The sequence below is a fragment of the Salvelinus namaycush genome, chromosome 7, assembly GCF_016432855.1.
Source record: "Salvelinus namaycush isolate Seneca chromosome 7, SaNama_1.0, whole genome shotgun sequence".
Lineage (NCBI taxonomy): Eukaryota > Metazoa > Chordata > Actinopteri > Salmoniformes > Salmonidae > Salvelinus > Salvelinus namaycush.
The window spans coordinates 47,625,014-47,645,527 of record NC_052313.1 but is presented as its reverse complement, the minus strand read 5'-3'; the positions used below and the strand labels follow the sequence as shown (position 1 = coordinate 47,645,527).

General features: G+C 45.0%; 1 protein-coding gene across 1 annotated transcript in view; it reads right to left on the bottom strand.

Moving 5' to 3' along the window:
* LOC120051317 (xin actin-binding repeat-containing protein 2-like) overlaps positions 1-20,514 on the bottom strand; it is a 49,767-nt gene that overhangs the window by 2,350 nt on the left and 26,903 nt on the right. Inside the window, exons 3-9 of the mRNA XM_038998133.1 lie at positions 16,596-16,780; positions 15,167-15,307; positions 14,025-14,117; positions 13,400-13,469; positions 12,937-13,040; positions 12,498-12,615; positions 2,244-12,284 (exon numbers count right to left, since the gene is read on the bottom strand). Coding sequence (XP_038854061.1) covers positions 2,244-12,284; positions 12,498-12,615; positions 12,937-13,040; positions 13,400-13,469; positions 14,025-14,117; positions 15,167-15,307; positions 16,596-16,780 — 10,752 coding nt within the window. The remainder of the gene's footprint in view (positions 1-2,243; positions 12,285-12,497; positions 12,616-12,936; positions 13,041-13,399; positions 13,470-14,024; positions 14,118-15,166; positions 15,308-16,595; positions 16,781-20,514) is intronic.

Below are 20,514 nucleotides of genomic sequence, written 5' to 3'. Positions count from 1 at the left end.
GTGGTCTGCTTAAAACATGTTGGTATTACAGACCCGGACAGGGAGAAGTTGAAAATGTCAGTGAAGACACTTGCCAGTTGGTCAGCGCATGCTCGCAGTACACTTCCTGGTAATCCGTCTGGCCTTGCGGCCTTTTGAAAGTTGACCTTTTTAAAGGTCTTACTCAAATCGGCTGCGGAGAGCGTGATTACACAGTCTTCAGGAACAGCTGGTGCGCTCATGCGTGTGTCAGTGTTATTTGCCTCGAAGCAAGCATAGAAGTACTTTAGCTCGTCTGGTAGGCTTGTGTCACTGGGAAGCTCGCGACTGTGCTTCCCTTTGTAGTCTGTAATGGTTTGCAAGCCCTGCCACATCCAACGAGCGTCAGAGCCGGTGTAGTACTACTACGAATCAATCTTAGTCCTGTATTGACGCGTTGCCTGTTTGATGGTTCGTCAGAGGGCATAGCTAGATTTCTTATAAGCTTCCGGGTTAGAGTCCCGCTTCTTGAAAGCGGCAGGTCTAGCCTTTAGGTCAGTGCGGATGCTGCCTGTAATCCATGGCTTCTGTTTGGGGTATGTACGTACGGTCACTGTGGGGACGACGTCATCGATGCACTTATTGATGAAGCCAATGACTGATGTGGTGTACTCCTCAATGCCATCGAAGGAATCCCGGAACATATTCCAGTCTGTGCTAGCAAAACAGTCCTGTAGCTTAGCAACAGTCCTGTAGCTTAGCAAAACCGCTGGTGTTTTGCGGGTACTATTTAATGAAGCTACCAGTTCAGGACTTGTGAGGCATCTGTTTCTCAAACTAGACACTCTAATGTACTTGTCCTCTTGCTCAGTTGTGCACCGGGGCCTCCCACTCATCTTTCTATTCTGGTTAGAGACAGTTTGCGCTGTTCTCTGAAGGTAGTAGTAGTAGTACACAGCGTTGTACGAGATCTTCAGTTTCTTGGCAATTTCTCGCATGGAATAGCCTTCATTTCTCAGAACAAGAAAAGACTGACGAGTTTCAGAAGAAAGTTCTTTGTTTTGAGCCTGTAATCTAACCCACAAACACTGATGCTCCAAATACTCAACTAGTCTAAAGAAGGCTAGTTATATTGCTTCTTTAATCAGACCAACAGTTTTCAGCTGTGCTAACATGATTGCAAAAGGGGTTTCTAATGATCAATTAGCCTTTTAAAATTATAAACTTGGATTAGCTAACACAGCGTGCCTATGTAGATATTCCATTTAAAAAATCTGCCGTTTACAGCTACAATAGTCATTTACAACATTAACAATGTCTGCACTGTATTTCTGATCAATTTCGGGGCAGCAGGTAGCCTTAGTGGTTAGAGCGTTGGACTCGAGTCCCGAGCTGACAAGGTAAAAATCTGTCGTTCTGCCCAGTTAACCCACTGTTCTTAGGCCGTCTTTGAAAATAAAATTTGTTCTTAACTTACTTGCCTAGTTAAATATAATAAAAAGGATGTTATTTGAATGGACAAAAGATGTGCTTTTCTTTCAAAAACAAGGACATTTCTAAGTGACCCCAAACATTTCTAAGTGAACGGTAGTGTATACTTAAGCAATAAGGCCTGAGGAGGTGTGGTATATGGCCAATATACCACGGCTAAGGGCTGTTCTTAAACAGGACACAACGCGGAGTGCCTGGACACAGCCCTTACCCGTGGTATATTGGCCATATATTACAAACCCTGAGGTGCCTTATTGCTATTATAAACTGGTTACCAACGTAATTAGAGCAGTTAAAATAAATGTTTTGTCATACCCGTGGTATACTGTCTGATATACCACAGGTATTAGCCAATCAGCATGCAGGGTTCAAACCACCCAGTTTATAATTAGAAATATGCAACCACATCCTCACACAAGCATGAAAACATTAATCCATAACTTCCCATCCCTCCTTTTTGCAAAAGCAGCTCTATACAGTATCTTAGGCATCAACAAAACCACCCCCCTGTAGACAAGCATATCATGAGGCACGCTCTTGCTGTGTTTTAATGCATTCTAAACAGACTGCCAGTACCCATTAGATTCATTATGCTTCAGAAGTGTTAGTGTCTGTCAGATAAGAATAAAGAAGAAGAACAACAAAGGGAAATGCATAATTAAAAACAGTGCAGATGCAAAACGTTAATGCTGAATTTGAAGGCACTGTTAATATTTTTTACTTTCATATAAAAATATGTTAAACACACCATCACTCTCTATTAGTCTCCCCTCATGCTCCATGTGTTGGTTTACCCGTCACGACAGTCTCCTGCTGGTGTGTTACAATCTGTGATGTCCTCTGTTCTGAGACACTGAATCCCAGATTCTGGAACACACTCTCTCTTTCGGCCCAGGACTGGTTGAAGCTCTTCAGTAGGTCCTCTGTGGCGGCCTTCACAGGAACTGCCATCTCTTCAACCGTCCCTTTCACCACGTCGGCGTAGGAGGGAGGGAGGGGGCGGGACATGTGGCTCTCAGAGTGCATGCTGGTCTCGCTCCTCACCCCGCTTGTTACGTTGCCAAATTCATCCATGCCAGAGAACTCCTCAGTGACGGACTTTGTTTCGGAATGCCCCACCGGTTCGGCAGACTCTGATTCTCTCCTCTCTCTCTCCTCTTGTTTCTCTCTCACTTCTTTGAGAGCATTATGATCACCCAAGTCAAAGGCATTCTTGATGGCCTTGATGTTGAAGGCAGGTGTTTCATCAGTTTTTGGCGTTTTGGGGTCTGCCTCTGGATCTTCAGTGTCACTTCCCAGTCTATCTGTGATGATGATGGGATCTTTTCTGATGAACAGCTTTGGTTGTGGCGATTCAAATTGATTGACCAGCTTTGACAGGTCAAGCCTAGGGAGATCCTCTTTCATTATGCCTATATTCACACCCTCAGGAACTTCCTCTAGATCCTCTGGACCCAGGCGCTCCGAGATTTCAATGGGGTCCTTCCGCATGTATGTCCTGCTCACCTCTGCCTTCTGAGCTTCCTCAAAGAAGAACTTCTTGTCTCTGACAGTCATCATGGAGTCAACCATATCAGCCACATCCGGAGTCGTCGTCCCAGTCTCCATCTCCTGTGTCTGCATGTGGATCTCAGGTTCAATCAGCGCTGGAGAATCCTCTCTGTCAGAGGCTTGCTCTGTGGTCAGAAACTCAGGCATGGGTGGCGGAGGGGTCATGCCCTGAGAGAGCTTCGCAGTGGTGTCCTTCAACTTGGCTAGCTTCTCTGAGCTGCTCAAGGTGGGAGAGGGTGTGGCCCTACAGAACCGAGAGGTAGGGGTGCGGGGAGGGGGAGGTGGTGGGGTTGGGGTGGCACCAGACCTGTATGACGGAGGAGGTGAGGGGGTCACCATGAGGGGTGAGTCTGTTCTCCTCACTGATTCAATGCTGATGAAGGTAGGTGAAGGTGTTCGCGTTGCAAGCATGGGAGAGGGAACTCTGGGATCAGGACCTTTTACTTCAGTCAGCTCCGTTTTTTTGCTCTCATGAGAGATCTTCTTCTCCTCAACCATTTTCTTATGGGTTTCGACTCTTGATGAGCCAATGCTTGTTTTAGATATCTTGGCTGTTGCTCCTCCAAATAATTTATTTTCAGATGCTGGTGCAGGTGGTGGTGCAGGTGATGCAGGTGCCGGTTCTCTATCCTGTTTTGCCATGGCTGACATTTGTCCTTCTAAGTTTACAAGTTTTGCTTGTGCTAGGTTTCTCACATGGAACATGATTTCTGTGAGCTTCTTCTTATTCTGCTGACCAGCAGCCTGTGTTAAATCACGCTTTTCCTCCGCCCTCATCAACCAGACAGGGACCTCACTAAGTATTGCCCTCACTGAGTTTGAATCCATTTTCCCTGGATGAAGCTGCTTAATGTTAAATAGCAGCTTCTGTACCATTACACATTTCTCTGAATCTGTGCTCTCCACCGATTGAGCTGAGCTTTCCACCATTGATTGAGCTGTTTCTGTCTGTGCTGCTGCCTTCCCTGCAATGTTCATGGAGACAGCCTTAGACTCTGCCTTCGACCTCTCTTGATGCTGTTGCATTTTGCTTGCTTCTCCTTGTTGTTGGAAAGACTTGACCTGCTGCGTCTGTGTGCGAACCTGCTGTTCCTGCTTCTGGAAGCTCTGTTGAACTACTCTCTCATTAACAATCACTTGCTCGTGCTTCTGAATGTGCTGTTCCTGCATGCTCTGTTGACTATGGGAGACAGATATGTGGCAGTGCCCTGGAGCTTGAGCTACTGGCATGGGAACTAGCTTTGGCTCTTTGGGAAAAGGGACTTTAATGCCTTTCTGCTTAGCCTTTGTCGTCATTTGGATCTCCAGCTTTGTTTCATTGGCAGCTGCAGTTTTCTCAACCTCCTCAGCTTTCTCCTGTGTCACATTCATCGCCACCTTTACTTCATTTTTAGCTGAGCTACTGGTGGCCATCTGCGTGCTCTCCTGAACTACTCTGGTCTCACTCTTAGAAATATTCTCCATACCCATTTGATGTACATGTAATTCGTTTTTCACTGCTCGTTGATCTTTTTCCACCACCTCGCTTTTCTCCTCCTTCTCTGTCGGCAACTTCACTGTTCTCACCTTGAAATTTGGTGTCACTTTTGGAATTTTGATCTTGGTGGGCTGAGATGCAATCTTTTTTACTTCCTGTGTGAGAGAGGGGTTAGTATTCTTTTCCTCCTCTGCTTCGTATGGGACGGCGGATTGGGTTTGAAGATGTACATTTTCCTGGACAATGCTCTGAGTGGAGATGATAGACCGTGAGCTAGCATTCATACCACTCTGCTGCTCAGCTACTGAGGACGAAATCACATTAGAGCCAGATTGGACTTTAATGTTGGACTCATGGTGAGGGTGAGCAGCAGAGACTGAAACCGGCTGATGCTTGCCAGAGGAAACAGACTGATGCTTGCCAGAGGAAACAGACTGATGTTTTCTGGAGGCAACAGACGAGGCGAGTACTTTCCCAGAAGAGACCATAGAGGACTGATCAGTGGTAATGTGTTTCTTATCTGAGGAAATATTTCCAGATTCAGAGGTTGATTTCTTATTTCCCACTGAGATCAAAGGTTTGCTCAGGGGGATATGTGATAGAGCTTTCTTCATGGGCGGCTCTTGTGATGCTGTGCATACTTTGCTTTTAGAATGAGTTTCCTCAGCCTGTGTTACCTCTGAGGTCACTTTTGACTGCTCTGTTTTGTGTGCAGCTGAGTGTTGTTCACTTGCAACATTGGTTGAGCCCATCATTTGCATCATATTAGTTGGAGGAGAGGTGGGAGATGTGACTCGTGAAGTGGCGGGAGTTGTGTCTTGTGACTTGTTTCTGTCAGCCTCCTCTCTTTGCACACGATACCTTTCCTCTGCAAGCATCAGTGGGGTTTTGAATTTACTGGCATACGGTTTAGGTTTTGCAACTGGGGCAGGTTCTGCAGGTGGGGGTATTTTGATTGGAGGGATGAATACCTTTTTAGGTGGTCGTGGCAACTCTTCCTGTGGTGGTTTTGCCACTGGGATTGGTGAAGGGATTTTAGTAATGGACACTGTAAAATCAGATTGAACCTGTGTGTTGGTAGTATTTGTAGTTTCCACCTGTTCACAACTGTTTTCACTCTTGACTTCCTTGACTACTGCTTCCTCTTTATGTTCTGTCTGAACTGTCATTGGTTGAGGAGGTGGAGGAGGCGGTGGTGGTGCTGCTTGCTTTTTCTGCCATTTTGGTTTGACCAGTATTGGTTTCTTGGGTGGCTCAGATTTTGGGATTTTGAATAAAGGCCTAGCTTTAAATGGCTTTCCAGGTGGTGGTGTAGACACTTGGTGTGGCATTGAGTTTAGCTCTTGCTGTGAGGGCGGTGGAGGAAGAAAGTCTTGCCCTGCGTCGGAGGATGGGGATGGGGGAGAAGGGAAAAAGTCAGGCTCCCCGCATTCTGCTGGGGGTGGAGGAGGTGGAGGCGGAAGGTCACTGTCCTGTCTCATAATCAGGGGACGGGATGTGGGAAACATTGGGCTATGGCATGACAGGGACATTGGGCTGCCTGCCACTGGTGAGGGCGGGGGAGGAAGAGACATCTCAGACTCAGAGGGTGGAGGCGGGGACGTGGGAGGAGGAGGGAAATGAATCTCAGGCGTCCCTTTCTTTATTATACCTTTTCTCTTCATGTCCAGGTTCCGGAAATTTGTATTCAGATTTTTGACGTTGTGTTTTTGTGTAACAGTCTTATGTTCTGTCACAGTTGTTTGCAACCGTTTCATTGTTTTTGTTTCCTGTGTTTGCTTTGAAACAATATTAGTTTGAGATGTGCTTTGTGTTTCTTTCATCACATTTATGTCTGAGGCTGCTTCATTCTTAGTCATCTGATTGGTCATGTTTTTCTTCTTTATGAAGATGGGTTTAGGGGGTGGTGGTATTCTCTGTTTCACAGCCTGTTTTTTAACATGTGTCTGCTGTGAGGACTCAGACATATTGACTGTTTTGACCTGTGTTGTCACGTTCATGTCTGAGACTTGTGTTTCTCTCTGTGTTTCTTTCGTCACATTTATGTCTGAGACTGCTTTATTCTCAGTCATATGATTGGCTGATTTATTCACAATCATCTGATTGCCTGCTTTATTCTCAGTTATATGATTGGCTAATTTATTCTCAGTCATCTGATTGGATGCTTTATTCTCAGTTATATGATTGGCTGATTTATTCACAATCATCTGATTGCCTGCTTTATTCTCAGTTATATGATTGGCTGATTTATTCACACTCATCTGATTGGATGCTTTATTCTCAGTCATGTGATTGGCTGATTTATTTACAATCATCTGATTGGCTGCTTTATTCTCAGTCATGTGATTGGCTGATTTATTCACAATCATCTGATTGGCTGTTTTATTCTCAGTCATCTGATTGGCTGCTTTATTATCAGTCATCTCATTGGCTGCTTCATTCACAGTCATCTGATTGGTTGATTGATTCACAGTCATCTGATTGGCTGCTTTAATCTCTGTCATCTGATTAATTGATGTATTACCGGTCATCTGATTGGTCAGGTTTTTCTTCTTTATGATCATGTGCTTAGGAGGGGGTTGCATTTTCTGTTTCACACTCTGTTGTTTAACATGTGTCTGCTCTTTAACTTCAGTCTGTTCTTTTACATGTTCCTGCTGTGAGTCCTCCAACATATTTACTGTTTGGACCTGTGTTGTCATAGAGTGTTCCTCTTGGGTGAGGGTCTTGCTGCTCTTCACTGATTTGTTCTCGGTGTATTTCTCAGTGTGCTTTTGTGTTGTGTCCTGTGATTTACTGCTCTGACTCTGAGACAGGTTTTTCACAGCAGGGGCTAGATTGACTGTGACGTTCTCATTCTTAGCCACATCTAAGTATTCATGGTCCATCACTTGCTGTGTGGGTAATGGATTTTTCACATGAACTCTGGGAGCTTTCCTGGGAGGATACTTTCGTACTTTCCGATTTGAATATTCTTTTCTCTGCATCAGATTCTTTATGGCTCCTTTAACATCTCCCTTTATCACCTCCTCCTTCTCCATCTGTGATTGCTCCTCATCCTGGTCCTGCCCCTGCCCTTCGTAGAGGCATTTTATGGAGGTCTTCACATCTCCCTCAGTGCTTCCCCTGCGTTGCATTCGTGGGGATGTGGATGGTTCTAGTAACAGCTGTATTGTGCCTCTCACGTCCCCCTGTTCACTCACTTGGTGCTGGTAAAGTTTTTTCTCACTCGAGGCCTCATGCAAACCCTTCAGCGCAGTATGAATGTCTCCCTTTACAATCTCCTCCTTTTCCATCTCTTTCACTGCCTGCTTAGCCTCTTCTAGTGATTTCAAGGTGCCTTTGATATCGCCGGGCACTAAATCCTCAACAGTTACCTCAGTCTTGGTGGTCGCCGATTTCTCTAATGATTGGAGGGCTCCTCGGATATCACCTCGGACAATTTCTGGCTTTTCCATTTCCTTGGCTTGGTTTTGAGCCTCCTCCAAAGACCTCAGAGTGGTGTGCAGGTCCCCTTTCACCACTTCCTCTTTCTCTATCACGACTCTCTTGCTAATAGTTTTGGTCAGTGAGTCCAGGGCCGCCCTCAGATCTCCCTTGACAATTTCCTCTTTCTGCAGGTTTTCCAGCAAGAGAGCCGGTTCCATCATGAACACCTTCACTGTGTTGTTGACATCACCAGGGACAATATCGTCCTCAGCTACTGTGCGTTCAATCTGCTGTTGATTCTTCCTTAGTGTCATTTTGGTTTCCATAACGTCGCCGCCAATGATACGTTCCTTCTGCGCCTGTTCTTGTTCCTCATTGGGTTCAAACTGGAGTTGTTTGAGGTAATCCAGAGCCCCAGATTCAATACAGGTGGAGTAAAAGCTAACGTTACCCCTCTCCGTGTCTTCCACCTTTATCCTTTTAGATTCCTCTGACCCTGAGTTGGACAAGAGTCTGTGAAGGGTCCTACTGACATTGCCTTTGATGATATCCTCCTTCTCAATGCCATCACCGTCTTCTTTATTTAGGAGGGAGTATATAGTCATTCGCACATCTCCCTTTTCATCTTCTTGAATCAGAATTCCACGTTTTGAGGAGCCCTCCTCCTTCAGTAGGTTGTTGATGGCCTCTTGAATGTCGCCTCTGAGGATTTCCTCCTTCTCAATATTGAATCCCTTTTCTTGGTTGAATAGCTGTTTTACCGTTGTGTTGATGTTGCCTCTCTCGTCCTGGTCTATGACTATCCCTTTCTCTGTCATTTCTCGTCTGTTTAGGAGGTTCATCATGATATTGTTTAGATCCCCTCTGATCACCTCCTCCTTCTGGATTTCTGGAGCATCTTGGTTCATGAGTCTGTATTTGGCCATTCTGACATCTCCTATCTCATCCGTCTCAATGAGAATCCCTTGTGAGTCAACCATTTTCTGACAATAGAGCTCTTCAAGGGTCTCTTTGATGCTCTTCCCCATTATTTCAGTTCTTTCTACACTGTTCTCATTAAATTTGGTTAAAGGAGTGGTTTCAAAAAGCCATGTTGTTGTCTTTACATCTGCTTGTGGGATCTCCTCCCGGGTGACAACAGTCTCTGTTCCGTCTGACTCTTTAATGCTGTCAAGCGGCTGTTTTTCAAAGAGCCACACAGACTGTTTGACATCTCCTTTCATCACTTCTTCTTTTGTCACTGTCTCCATTTCATCATATTCTGAGCCCTCGCCATGGATCTTATCGATGCTGTGTGTTTCAAACATCCACGAGGCAGTCCTGACGTCCCCTTTTTGGATCTCACTCACGCTAACAGTTCTAACATACTTCTGAGACATTTCATCTGTCTCAAAAAGGTGTTTGTTTGTCTTCACATCGCCACCCTGGATATCTTCAACTGTTTTAGTCAACACTTTCATGTCCTCAGCGATTTCATCAAGAGGTTGTGTTTCGAACCTCCACCTGGCCGTGCTGACATCACCTTTCTGGACGTCCTCCTCAGTGACAGATTTGATGACATAGACGTCGTCCGTGTCCCTTATTGAATCCAGAGGTTTTGTCTCAAATAACCACCGGGCCCCCACCACATCTCCGCTCATGATTTCTTCCTTTGTCATAGTGGTAACTTCATGGTAGTGGCCCTCTTTGTCACAGATTGCATACAGTGGCTGATTTTCAAACATCATGGTGTAGCTTTTCACATCCCCTTTCTCTATATCGTCCCTGATGATGCTCTGGAGTTTTGACATCTCAGTCTCGGTGGACTCCTCCTGGATTTTATCGAGAGAGTAAGTCTCGAAAACGAAGCGTCCTTGACCAACGTTTCCTCCCAGCACATCGGTTACGGTGCGAGTGTCCTTGGCTCCCTCTGTATCCTCACAGATAGTGTCTATAGGTTGGTTTTCAAAAAGCCACATGTTGTTCACTACATTTCCTTTCTGAATTTCCTCCGCCGTAAGGGTCTTCAGCTTATGCATTGTTTCAGATGAGGTTGAGGTCATGATGTCTGAAGACCTATTCTGGAAGAGAAACTTCATCCTAGACACATCTCCAGACTGGACATCAATCTTAGTCACCCTCCTGAAGGCACCACTCTCCTCCCCTGTGAGGTTCTCCAGGTTCTCTGTCTCAAAGAGGAAGCGAGCGTGATGCACATCTTTGCCTTGGACGTCCTCTAGTTTGACAGTGCAGGTTTTGAGAACGGTCTCCGATTCGGACTCTGAATGGTCACAGATGTTATCGAGGTTCTGAGTCTCAAAGAGCCATGTGCATGTTTTGACGTCCCCTTTGTTGACCTCCTCAACCTCATTCTCATTCCTGACCTTATCTGCTTTCTCATACAGATTATCCATTGGTTGAGTCTCGAACAGCCACCTGCAGGTTTTCACATCACCTTTCTCAATTTCAACACTCTCCTTTGTCTTAGTTTCATCATCTTCAGTGTTGCTGAAATGTTTAATACCATCGAGGGGTTGAGTTTCGAATAACCACTTGGCAGTCTTGACATCGCCCGATTCAATCTCCTCCTTTGATATACCTTTTATAATCTGGAATTTATTGATACTTTCCTCAAACTCATCGATAGGATGTGTTTCAAACATCCACCTGCAGCTTCGAACATTTCCTTTTACTATCTCCTCACGTCGCACGGTTTTCACCTCGTGGTAGTGTCCCTCGCTGTCTTGCATGGCGTACATCGGGGTGGATTCAAAAATAACTTTGTTTGATTTCACAGACCCACTGGTAACACCTTCAACTTGAATTCTCTGTGCCCCCTCACATCTGCTTAAATCCAAGGTTTCAAATCTTTCCTTGTGATTTGTGACGTCACCCTTATCAAGTTCTTCAAGGTTTATAGTGCGTGTCATTTCCTTCTTCTCCTCCCTTATGTTTTCAAGTGGTTGACTTTCAAAAACCCACTTCTGATGTCTAACATCACCCTTCTCCTCCTCGGATGCAACCATCTTCTGAAGTTTCCCTACTTCAGCCAGATCCTTCAGGTTCTCTATTGGCACTGTCTCAAACAGATGTTTTGCTGATCGCACATCACCTCCTACAATCTCCTCTGAGGGTAAAGGTCTGGCATTGGCATTGTCTTTCAGAGTATCCATCTGCTGTGTCTCGAAAACCAGGCAGTGCTTCCGCACATCTGCTCCAATAATCTCCTCCTTTTGCCTGATGCTTTGCCATTCCTCGTCTTTAATGGAGTCCAGTGTCTTTGTCTCGAACAGCCACCTCCCTCGGTTCACGCCTCCCTGGGAGTTGTCCTCCATGGAGACTCCACAGATCAGCTTCACCTTGGCAGGGTCTTTGTTGATCATGTCCAGAGGCTGGGTCTCAAAGAGCCAGCGGGATGTCTTCACGTCTCCTTTCTCCATCTCCTCCCTGCGGATGGCGGTGATCTCCAGTATATTTCCAGAGTCGCCCCTGATGACACACATGGGCTGGGTCTCAAACATCCGTGTGGTTGTCTTCACTTCCCCTTTGATCTCCTCAAGCTCTGACTTCAGGTTCAAGAAGTGGCTCTCCTCAATGGTTTCTGTGTGGCTGAGGGAATCCAAGTGTTGAGTTTCAAACAGATACCTGGCCGTTTTCACGTCCCCTCCTGTAATATCTTTAGTGAAAACAACCTCCAAGGTTTGCTCATCCTCCTGGTAGAACTTATTCAGACAATCCAGTGGCTGGGTCTCGAAAAGATAGGTGGCTGTTCGTACGTCTCCTCTCGCTAGCTCGGTCAATTTCCCTGTCTGTACAGTGGATTCTGGAGTGTCTACACGCAGCGCATCCATGGGCTGGGTCTCAAACATCCATGCTGTGTATTTGACATCACTTCCTGCAATGATTTCCTGCTGAGCAATGTTCTTCACTTCATCATCCTCATCTGGGGTGTCATCTTTAATGGTATCCAGCGGCTTATTCTCAAACATCCAGCGCATGGACTGCACCTCCCCTTTAAGGATCTCGTCCCACTCCAGGTAATCTCCCTCAGGGCTCATACATTCATCCCCACCACTGTTCTCAAACACATAGCAAGCCTGCTGGACTTCCCCGGTCATCTCATCTTCACTATCCAGCTGTGACTGCTCGATCTCCGTGACGTCGGTGAAGTAGTCCTTCTCCATGGTCCTCCGAACCTCTGGGTGCATGTGCTTGTACAGGCGCTTCAGCTCATTGCGGTTCTTCTGCTTGGAGTACTGCTCCTTGTTGAAGATGTATCTCTGTTGGCCAGCCTGCTCCTGAGGCAGGGGAGAGTCACAGCACTCGGGGACCTCCTGGGGCATTAGTTCAGTGGGTGGAGGAGGGAAGTGCTCCATGGTCTCATAATCCATGGATGAGGCTGAGGCAGCGGTAGAGGAAGAGACAGCCCCTGTCCTCATATTGGATGAGGCTGAGGCAGCGGTAGAGGAAGAGACAGCCCCTGTCCTCATATTGGATGAGGCTGAGGCAGCGGTAGAGGAAGAGACAGCCCCTGTCCTCATATTGGATGAGGCTGAGGCAGCGGTAGATGAAGAGACAACCCCTGTCCTCATAGTGGATGAGGTTTCATAGCTCGTTGCTGCTGAAGCCCTGGATGACTGTTTCACAGTGGACAAACGTTCATAGCTATCTGCTGCTGAGGAGGACTGGTTTACCGGTGCCCATTGAAACTGGTTATAATCCAGATCAATCTATGGTTTAATGATTGATGGAAAGAAGGACAGTGGTAGTTGCAGTCAGAATATGAAGTGATAGAGAAATGGAAAAGAGGACAGTATAGCAGAAAAAAACAGAGTAGATTTAAGCAGATAATGACCTCGCTGAATATGTTTGTTTTTACACAAAATAACAACCACTATCATAAGTGTGTGCTTTTTAAGCTCATCACATTCTCACGTCATCCAATGTACTCACTACCCTCAAAGTGAATTCCCCTGCTTTGATGTTGATATCATGGCATCGTCTATAGACACACTATAATGGCCATGTAGATAAACAGACTGCATCATTACCTTCATTTGCTTGCCCGGCGTGGCCTGTTCTACCGTCTTCTCATACTGCTGCTTCAAAGCCTGAGTGGAGACCTTTGGTAAGTCCTCTCCTCCAATGACCTTAACTGAAATAGAAACAGGAAGCAGTTGTCTCATTAAATGATTCTCAGTTTGAAGCCCAGTTGGTTTGGAGGAAACTAAAATCGTGTCTTTAAAACCTACCGTTTCCATTTCCGAAAGTGGCATCGATTACCCTATTCCCAGTTGCAATATTTTTTACCTTCCTATGCCTTGATTTAATTTGCCGCCATGCACTGAATTTCTAATAGAAAATCATCTGCAATACAATTCAATTCCACACCTCATCTGTAATTTGGCTTGGAGAATAATCTCCAGCTTTTCAACCGTCATTACTATACAGCGTACACTCTAGTCTGTGATCAAAAAAGCCAAACATTTAAATATGAATAGTATTATACTCTACCCGTTTCGTCATAATGCTTTTCATAACTGGAGGCCACGTTGCTTTGTTGAACTCTTTGATCATGAGTCACCTGTAATGAGATGGAGGCAAGCGGTGAGCACAATAGGCAATTCTTCAAATTGATTTCCTTCACACACAGACAACACAAAGGGTGTGTAAGTGGAATGTTAAATTCACAATGAAAACAGCATTTTTCTTACCACGTGAGGTTAATTTAGCCCTGCATTTTTTTCATATATTTTTTTTTACTTTACTCTGTGTAGGAAAACTTTGGAAAACAAATAAAGTGATATGAGAAACAAAAAGTGTTACAATTATTCACGTACACTTAATTATAGATGTTGGGGCAGGTGCGGGGGCAGGTAACATATTGAGTTTATTGAGTAGATGTGCGCTAAAATGATGGGAAACGGCCTAGCAGGCTTCGTGATGGGCTCAATATGCGTTTGTGAGAAATAGGTTTAGTTTGAGATGCACAGTTGCAGGGTTAAGGGGCCAACTGAATATAAAGACTAATTTACAAAAATATATATATATATATGACAGAAAAGTTGAGTAATGATCTGAATTCATTGGTAAATACCAGGTAAGTAATGTATTGTAATAAAGTATAAGTGTATAATACCTCCTGGTCATGGAAGTAGGCCACTTGCTGAGTGGTGGGAATGACCTCCCTGACACTGCTCCTCACTGTCACCTCCTGTGAGCTGGACACCTCCTGTCAGAGAGACCACACACAGACCGTTCACACACTAGGCCTACATATTTATGATTCACAAACACAAATGTCTCCAGATGCCGGTGGGTGGGGTTTACGCCGGTTCTGCTTTACGGGGGTACTTTACTTGAGGGTGGCATACAGTATTTTGTCACAAACCCACTCGACTAGCGTCTGTTCCTGTCGCTGACAGGTTGCAAGCAACACACACGCACACAAACACTTTAACACACACACATTGTAGCTAGCAGTCACAAACACACAGCAGTATTGTGTTCCCCCTGAAAGCAGACCATATTTAGCAGCAGGAGGGGAAATATGAATGTTCAGAGAGCAAAGCTTACTGGAAAATCCATCTGTTATAGATAATACATTATTTCCTGTCAATTGCAGAGCTCTCCCCGTGAGAATAGTAATGCCAAAATTATATTAGACAGTAACTTAAGGAGAGAGTGAGTGACGAATAGAGAGAGGTGAAAAATCTCTGAAGTAAAATGACAATACACCAAATGCACCTCAAATAGGTTTTCGAAATTGAATACTTGAAATTGGACTTTCTTTCCCTGGCATTGTACCTAGGCTGTCATTGTAAATAAGAATTTGTTCTTAACTGACTTGCCTAGTTAAATAAAGTTTAAATAAAATAAATGTAGAGCGTAGAAGCATACATGTCATAATAGTACTGGCTACATGAGACCCCCCAGGTCTGGTATAACATACGTTGTTGCTGTACAACTTAACATACAGCAAAACAAAACAGCATGTGGACCCATTACCTGAGCTGCATTACCCGAGCTGCATTACCCGAGCTGCATTACCCGAGCTGCATTACCCGAGCTGCATTACCTGAGCTGCATTACCCAAGCTGCATTACCTGAGCTGCATTACCTGAGCTGCAGAGATGTGTAAAAAGGATCTTGACGCACAGTAACAATAACACAACAAAACCCACTGCTCCACATCTGACCACAGCCCCAGTGCAATATAAATAAATACGAATAAAGAATTTCTATGTATGGCTTATGCCTTGCCTGTTTAGATGCCAGTACCTGCACGGATCTCTTTTCTAAGTGGACCTGCGTAACGCTGGTCTGGGACTGGGAGGAGGAGGCGTACTCCTGGCTCTCAAACTGTTTCTTCACGCCGGCCAGACCCCCTGGCAGAGAACAGACTTCAGACTCCTCCATAACCTATTAAGAGAAGACATAGGCATCATTAGTTCGAGTCATCTCCATGCAAAGGGTTTTCATAAGAGTATCTTCAGGGGTACAGTGGTAGTTAATGCAGAAGTGATAGTTCCCGGGACGTCCTGAAGGGGGCATAAGTGAGCAGCATATGCCACAGGACTGGACTTCTTCCCTAAATACAGTAGGGAGTTATGACTTGGACCTCATGACGTTTGCAAGAGAAGGATGTCCCCAGTCTCCCCACACGATTGGAGATCCCAAACATCTGTGACATCAAGTCAAATCAAACTAACTAGTACAACACAGCATAACTGTATCAAGCTATGTTTTAGTGGCGTATGCAGACAGTAGCTGTAAAGGTATTGATGGATAATTCTGGTCCAGATTCTGTCTGTTACCCCTCATAGTGTTCAGTAACCCTACAGCCCAGCCTCCCCATGGGCCGTGACATTGGGATCAACGGAGGTCACCGCAGTGGCACCGACAAATGACACTGATGGCCTCAATGCAAATCTACATTGGTGTCATTATTCAGTACTGAATGTAAAAGTAAATGATGCATGGTGAATGTTGATATCCCACTACTTGTCTTCAGAATTGTACATATAACTGTGTGGACAGAGGTTCCTGGAATATGTGGTTGCTGGAAGATTTTTGTAGTGTCCAGGAATATTCAACACTGGGTTTCTTTATGACAAAAGAGGAATTATTTCTATCCATGAGGCTTCTCAGTATAAAAAGGCTTAGAAATATAAAAACCTCTTCCTGACTTCCTTTCAGTTCCAATCAGATAACAGTGACCTGGGTATAGAGAAGCTGAATGGAGTGAATAATAGTGAACCACTAAGTCACGTATAGTAAAAGGTTGCGGCTCCGATGGCTTCAGTCCACAGACTGAGTTGAATTAATGGCCTTGGCTTAATACATGCCCTCGTTTTCAATTACAGGTTGGACAAAGTGTAAGCTGCTTTCAGAGAGGTGTTTCTTTACTCTGATGAACCAGGCATGTAAGCTCTTTTTTGTTGTGTTTTTTAACACAGCAGATTTGCGTGGTCATGAATGTCTGTGTAGAAAAGTTTTGAGAATGCGTCATATTTGGAGATATGTGAAAATGTTCTGTTAATAATATCCATTAAAATGGGATGGACTGGCAATTATACCACACACATTTCAATGTGTGTGTTTGAAGGTATAGTGTCTGTCCTGCCTGCTTATCAGCCTGTCTAGTTATTATCCTTGGAGTGTCTTTCCCTCCATCTCTCTTTACGTCCTTGTGGAAGTATCCTCTTACCGTGGCGGATGAGCTGCTGGTCTCCTTCTTGGACACGGCAGCCTGATACATGGCCATGCGTTCCTTTAGTGACACGGACTCCGGCTCCTCGCTGGTGGGCGCTCCTCCGTCTCCTTTCCTCTGACTCACCACCCCTTCCTTTTCCTCAGGACTTCCTGACCTGGTTCCACCCGCGCTGTCCGCAGCTGCAAAACGCGTCCAGAAGTTTACTCTCCAGGACATGAGAATGCAGTTCGAATCCATTTGTCACACGAATTTCTGCATTCGTTCTTACCATTGATTTACAGGGAATCCATGGTTTACGTAAAAGTCAGATCAGTTATGAGTCAACCTTTCAGCGTTTCAGCCCATTGATGTGCACCATTTTGTGGTGCCAATAGACTAATGGTCAAATAAAATGAAACATGTACAAACAGAATAGATACTTTCAAGAGATACTTGTTGAAATAACCATGGATGACATTTTAACAAGACGTATTGGAAAACAGCTGTGCTAGCTACATCCTATTATTTGTAAGGACAGGGCCATGATGTAACTGCGACACAGAGACAACAGTGAGAACCTCTACCAGTGTAGGCTGGTGAGAGGAGGACGGCTCATAATAATGGCTGGAACGGAGTCAATGGAATGGTATCAAACACAAACATGGTTTCCATGTAGTTTCTACCATTCCATCCAGCCATTATTATGAGCAGTCCTTATGAGCCGTCTGGCTTGTTCCAGAACCACGTCCCCTCACATGTTTCGTACATGACCCCTCTATACATAGCCATAGACAAGACAATGGGGATTCACAAAGGATGTTGTCATGAAACTGAAGCGAGTCACACTCATCAATCAAGCAGGACTGCTCTAACGTCACACGCACACAAATGGACGCGCACACTGATTAGCGGTTAGTACAGTACATCCCTATAGACGTCCAATTAGTGTCAAGTATTGATTTATGGTTGACTCCGCTACGCTATAAGGCATCGTTAAGCCAGAGAGATGACTCCACTGAGGATCTCCCTAACACCAATACTGGACCTCAAGGCTTTCAGCATGTTGATTCTGCCTGGGTTATAATGCATTGAAATCAAAGAGGACACGGATGGAAATGGTCATTGTGTTATGTAGTACACTTTGACGTTCCTATGTTGTGGATTTTCTCTGCTGTTTCACTTACCGGGGGGGATCGTAGCCAAAACAGAAGCACATGGATAGAACACTGGTATATTTTAAGGAACTATTCCAATGGTATCTCAGCTACTACTATTAGCGATATAAAGCTATTCTTTGCCTGGTACATACCGTACGCATATAACCCAATGGAGACAAGCTAATCATCCTAATGCCTGTCAGAAAGTCCTATGAATACATGTCTTACTATCTGCCGGTTTGATTTCCTATTCCTGGAATTGACTGGTTATCCGACTGGATGACACAAGTCATGCTCCCTACTTCAAGTCTATTAAAACAGGACCAAAGTATATATTTGTCTCATAAACACACATGATTTCTCACAGGAGCCAAGCACTTGGATTGGCTACCATGTGATGAAAGCATGTTCCCTTAAACCACCATTTTTAGATCCTCCTGCTATGGCGGGCGTGTTAGTGTTAACCAATCACCCGGCGCTGCGGAGAGAGATAGCTAGAGGATGACTGACCAGCGCAACAATGTCCAAAAATAAATCTGGGTTTTACCCGCTCTTGACTATAAATACAGGTCAGATACCCTATACCTGAGATCACCTGAAACCCGACACTCGTTTAACACAGCGAACGTGGGATAATGTCCTCATTGATCACTGGGGATAAGTGCGTACCACACGTAAGGCTAAATGAATCGTTAGAACCTTCGTAGGGGCATCGTTAAATCTCAGAGCTGTTTCCCAAAACCATTATTAATGTTGGACTTGAAAACGTTTGTAATCTAACGCCTGCCTCGGACCACTCGTAGAACAGCAAAGTGCATTGTTAGAGGCTTTTTTGCGTTCCCGCATCACTTTATACAGAGCAGATCTCCGGTAATTAGAATAAGCCACCTTAATATTTGTAGCCGTAGGTGGTAATATCTCTCTAGGAGCTGATCCGTCGTCAGTATTGTGGAATAATTATAATGTTAAGGAAAGATTTTAATGTAGAAAGCTGATCCGAGAGCAGGGAGCGCTGCTTTCTTTTGATCCTATCAGTATTGACACATGCGCTAACGATGAATTTAGTGACCGTTCTCTCTGCGTGGTGTTTTGGGAAACGTGTGTTACATCTTCAGCCTTTGTAGGGAAACTCGTGTTACATCTGTAGCCGTTGTAGGGAAACGCGTGTTACATCTTCAGCCGTTGTAGGGAAACGCGTGTTACATCTGTAGCCGTTGTAGGGAAACTCGTGTTACATCTTCAGCCGTTGGAGGGAAACTCGTGTTACATCTGTAGCCGTTGTAGGGAAACGCGTGTTAGATCTTCAGCCGTTGTAGGGAAACGCGTGTTACATCTGTAGCCGTTGTAGGGAAACGCGTGTTACATCTTCAGCCGTTGTAGGGAAACTCGTGTTACATCTTCAGCCGTTGTTGGAAAGATGCATATTTTAAACAATCCTAATCCTAAATTACAATGCTATCGGGAAACTGGGCCCTGGGCTGTCAGTAAGACAGAAAGACATACAAGCGTTCTGATGCCATAAAAACGCTGACTAAACCAGGCTCCATGAGAGTCGCAAAATAAATCCTCCTTTTTTTGTTTTCCTAGTAAGAGAAAGAGGGATGAAGGGAAGGAGAGAGAGAGAGGTCAAACACAAGGACATCTCAAAAGAGCAACATTTCTCCAGAAGCCTAAAAGCTTTTTCCTCTACATCACTGGCGCGTTCCTCTGTTTAATTAGCAATATCAACCGATTTCAATGATTATAACGTTTACAAATGACTTACTGGGTAAGATGCCATAAACTTCCAGCAGATTACCATCTGTTTGCGTTTCAACATTGCTATCTTAAAAGCAGAAGTGCTTTCACTCATTTTTTCCCCCTATATTAATTCCCCTTCCATGGAAGGCCACCTACTGTATGATTAGTCAGCAGTGTGTTTTCACCAACTCCACAAGGCAGGGATGGGTGGCTCTTGTTCTCTTCCTTGAGGAGTGTTAACTCTTAATCTCTGATATGCGGGGCAGTGGTGCCTTCATCTGGCTCTAGGGATAGGAGGGGGAGGTTGAGGCGGCGGGTGGGTGGTTGAAGGTGGCGGGTGGGCGTCAGGAAAAGTCTATGGGGGAGACAGTATGTGTGGGTATGCATGGCTCAGTGGCTATATTGAGCTGAGCCAGGGCCGCAAATGGATCAAAGAGACCACTGGATCAGCCTCAAGCACTTGGTCACAATGTTTCTACTGAGTACGCTCACAGTCGGAGAGCATTCCAGGTGAAATAACTAAGTCATATCAGATCGGAAAAACCAAGCTGACCTCATGCATACTTAATCCCACATCCTCATGGAATCATGCTTCCTTTCGCAATTTTACATTTTATTAATTTAGCAGACGCTCTTATCCAGAGCGTCTTACAGGAGCAACTAGGGTCAAGTGCCTTGCTTAAGGGCACATCGACAGATCCCTCACCTAGATACCTCGGGGATTTGAACCATCGACCCCTCGGTCACCGGCCCAATCAGCTTCATCTGACAACTCTATACTTCTGGAACACGTTTAGAAGACTCTTGCTGTAATTCCAGTCCTGTTTTACATGGTAAAACAACCTAGTCGTACAGTACACGTGGTCCCGTGTGGCTCAGTTGGTAGAGCATGGCGCTTGCAACGCCAGGGTTGTGGGTTCAATTCCCACGGGGGGACCAGGGTTCAATTCCCACGGGGGGACCAGGATGAATATGTATGAACTTTCCAATTTGTAAGTCGCTCTGGATAAGAGCGTCTGCTAAATGACTTAAATGTA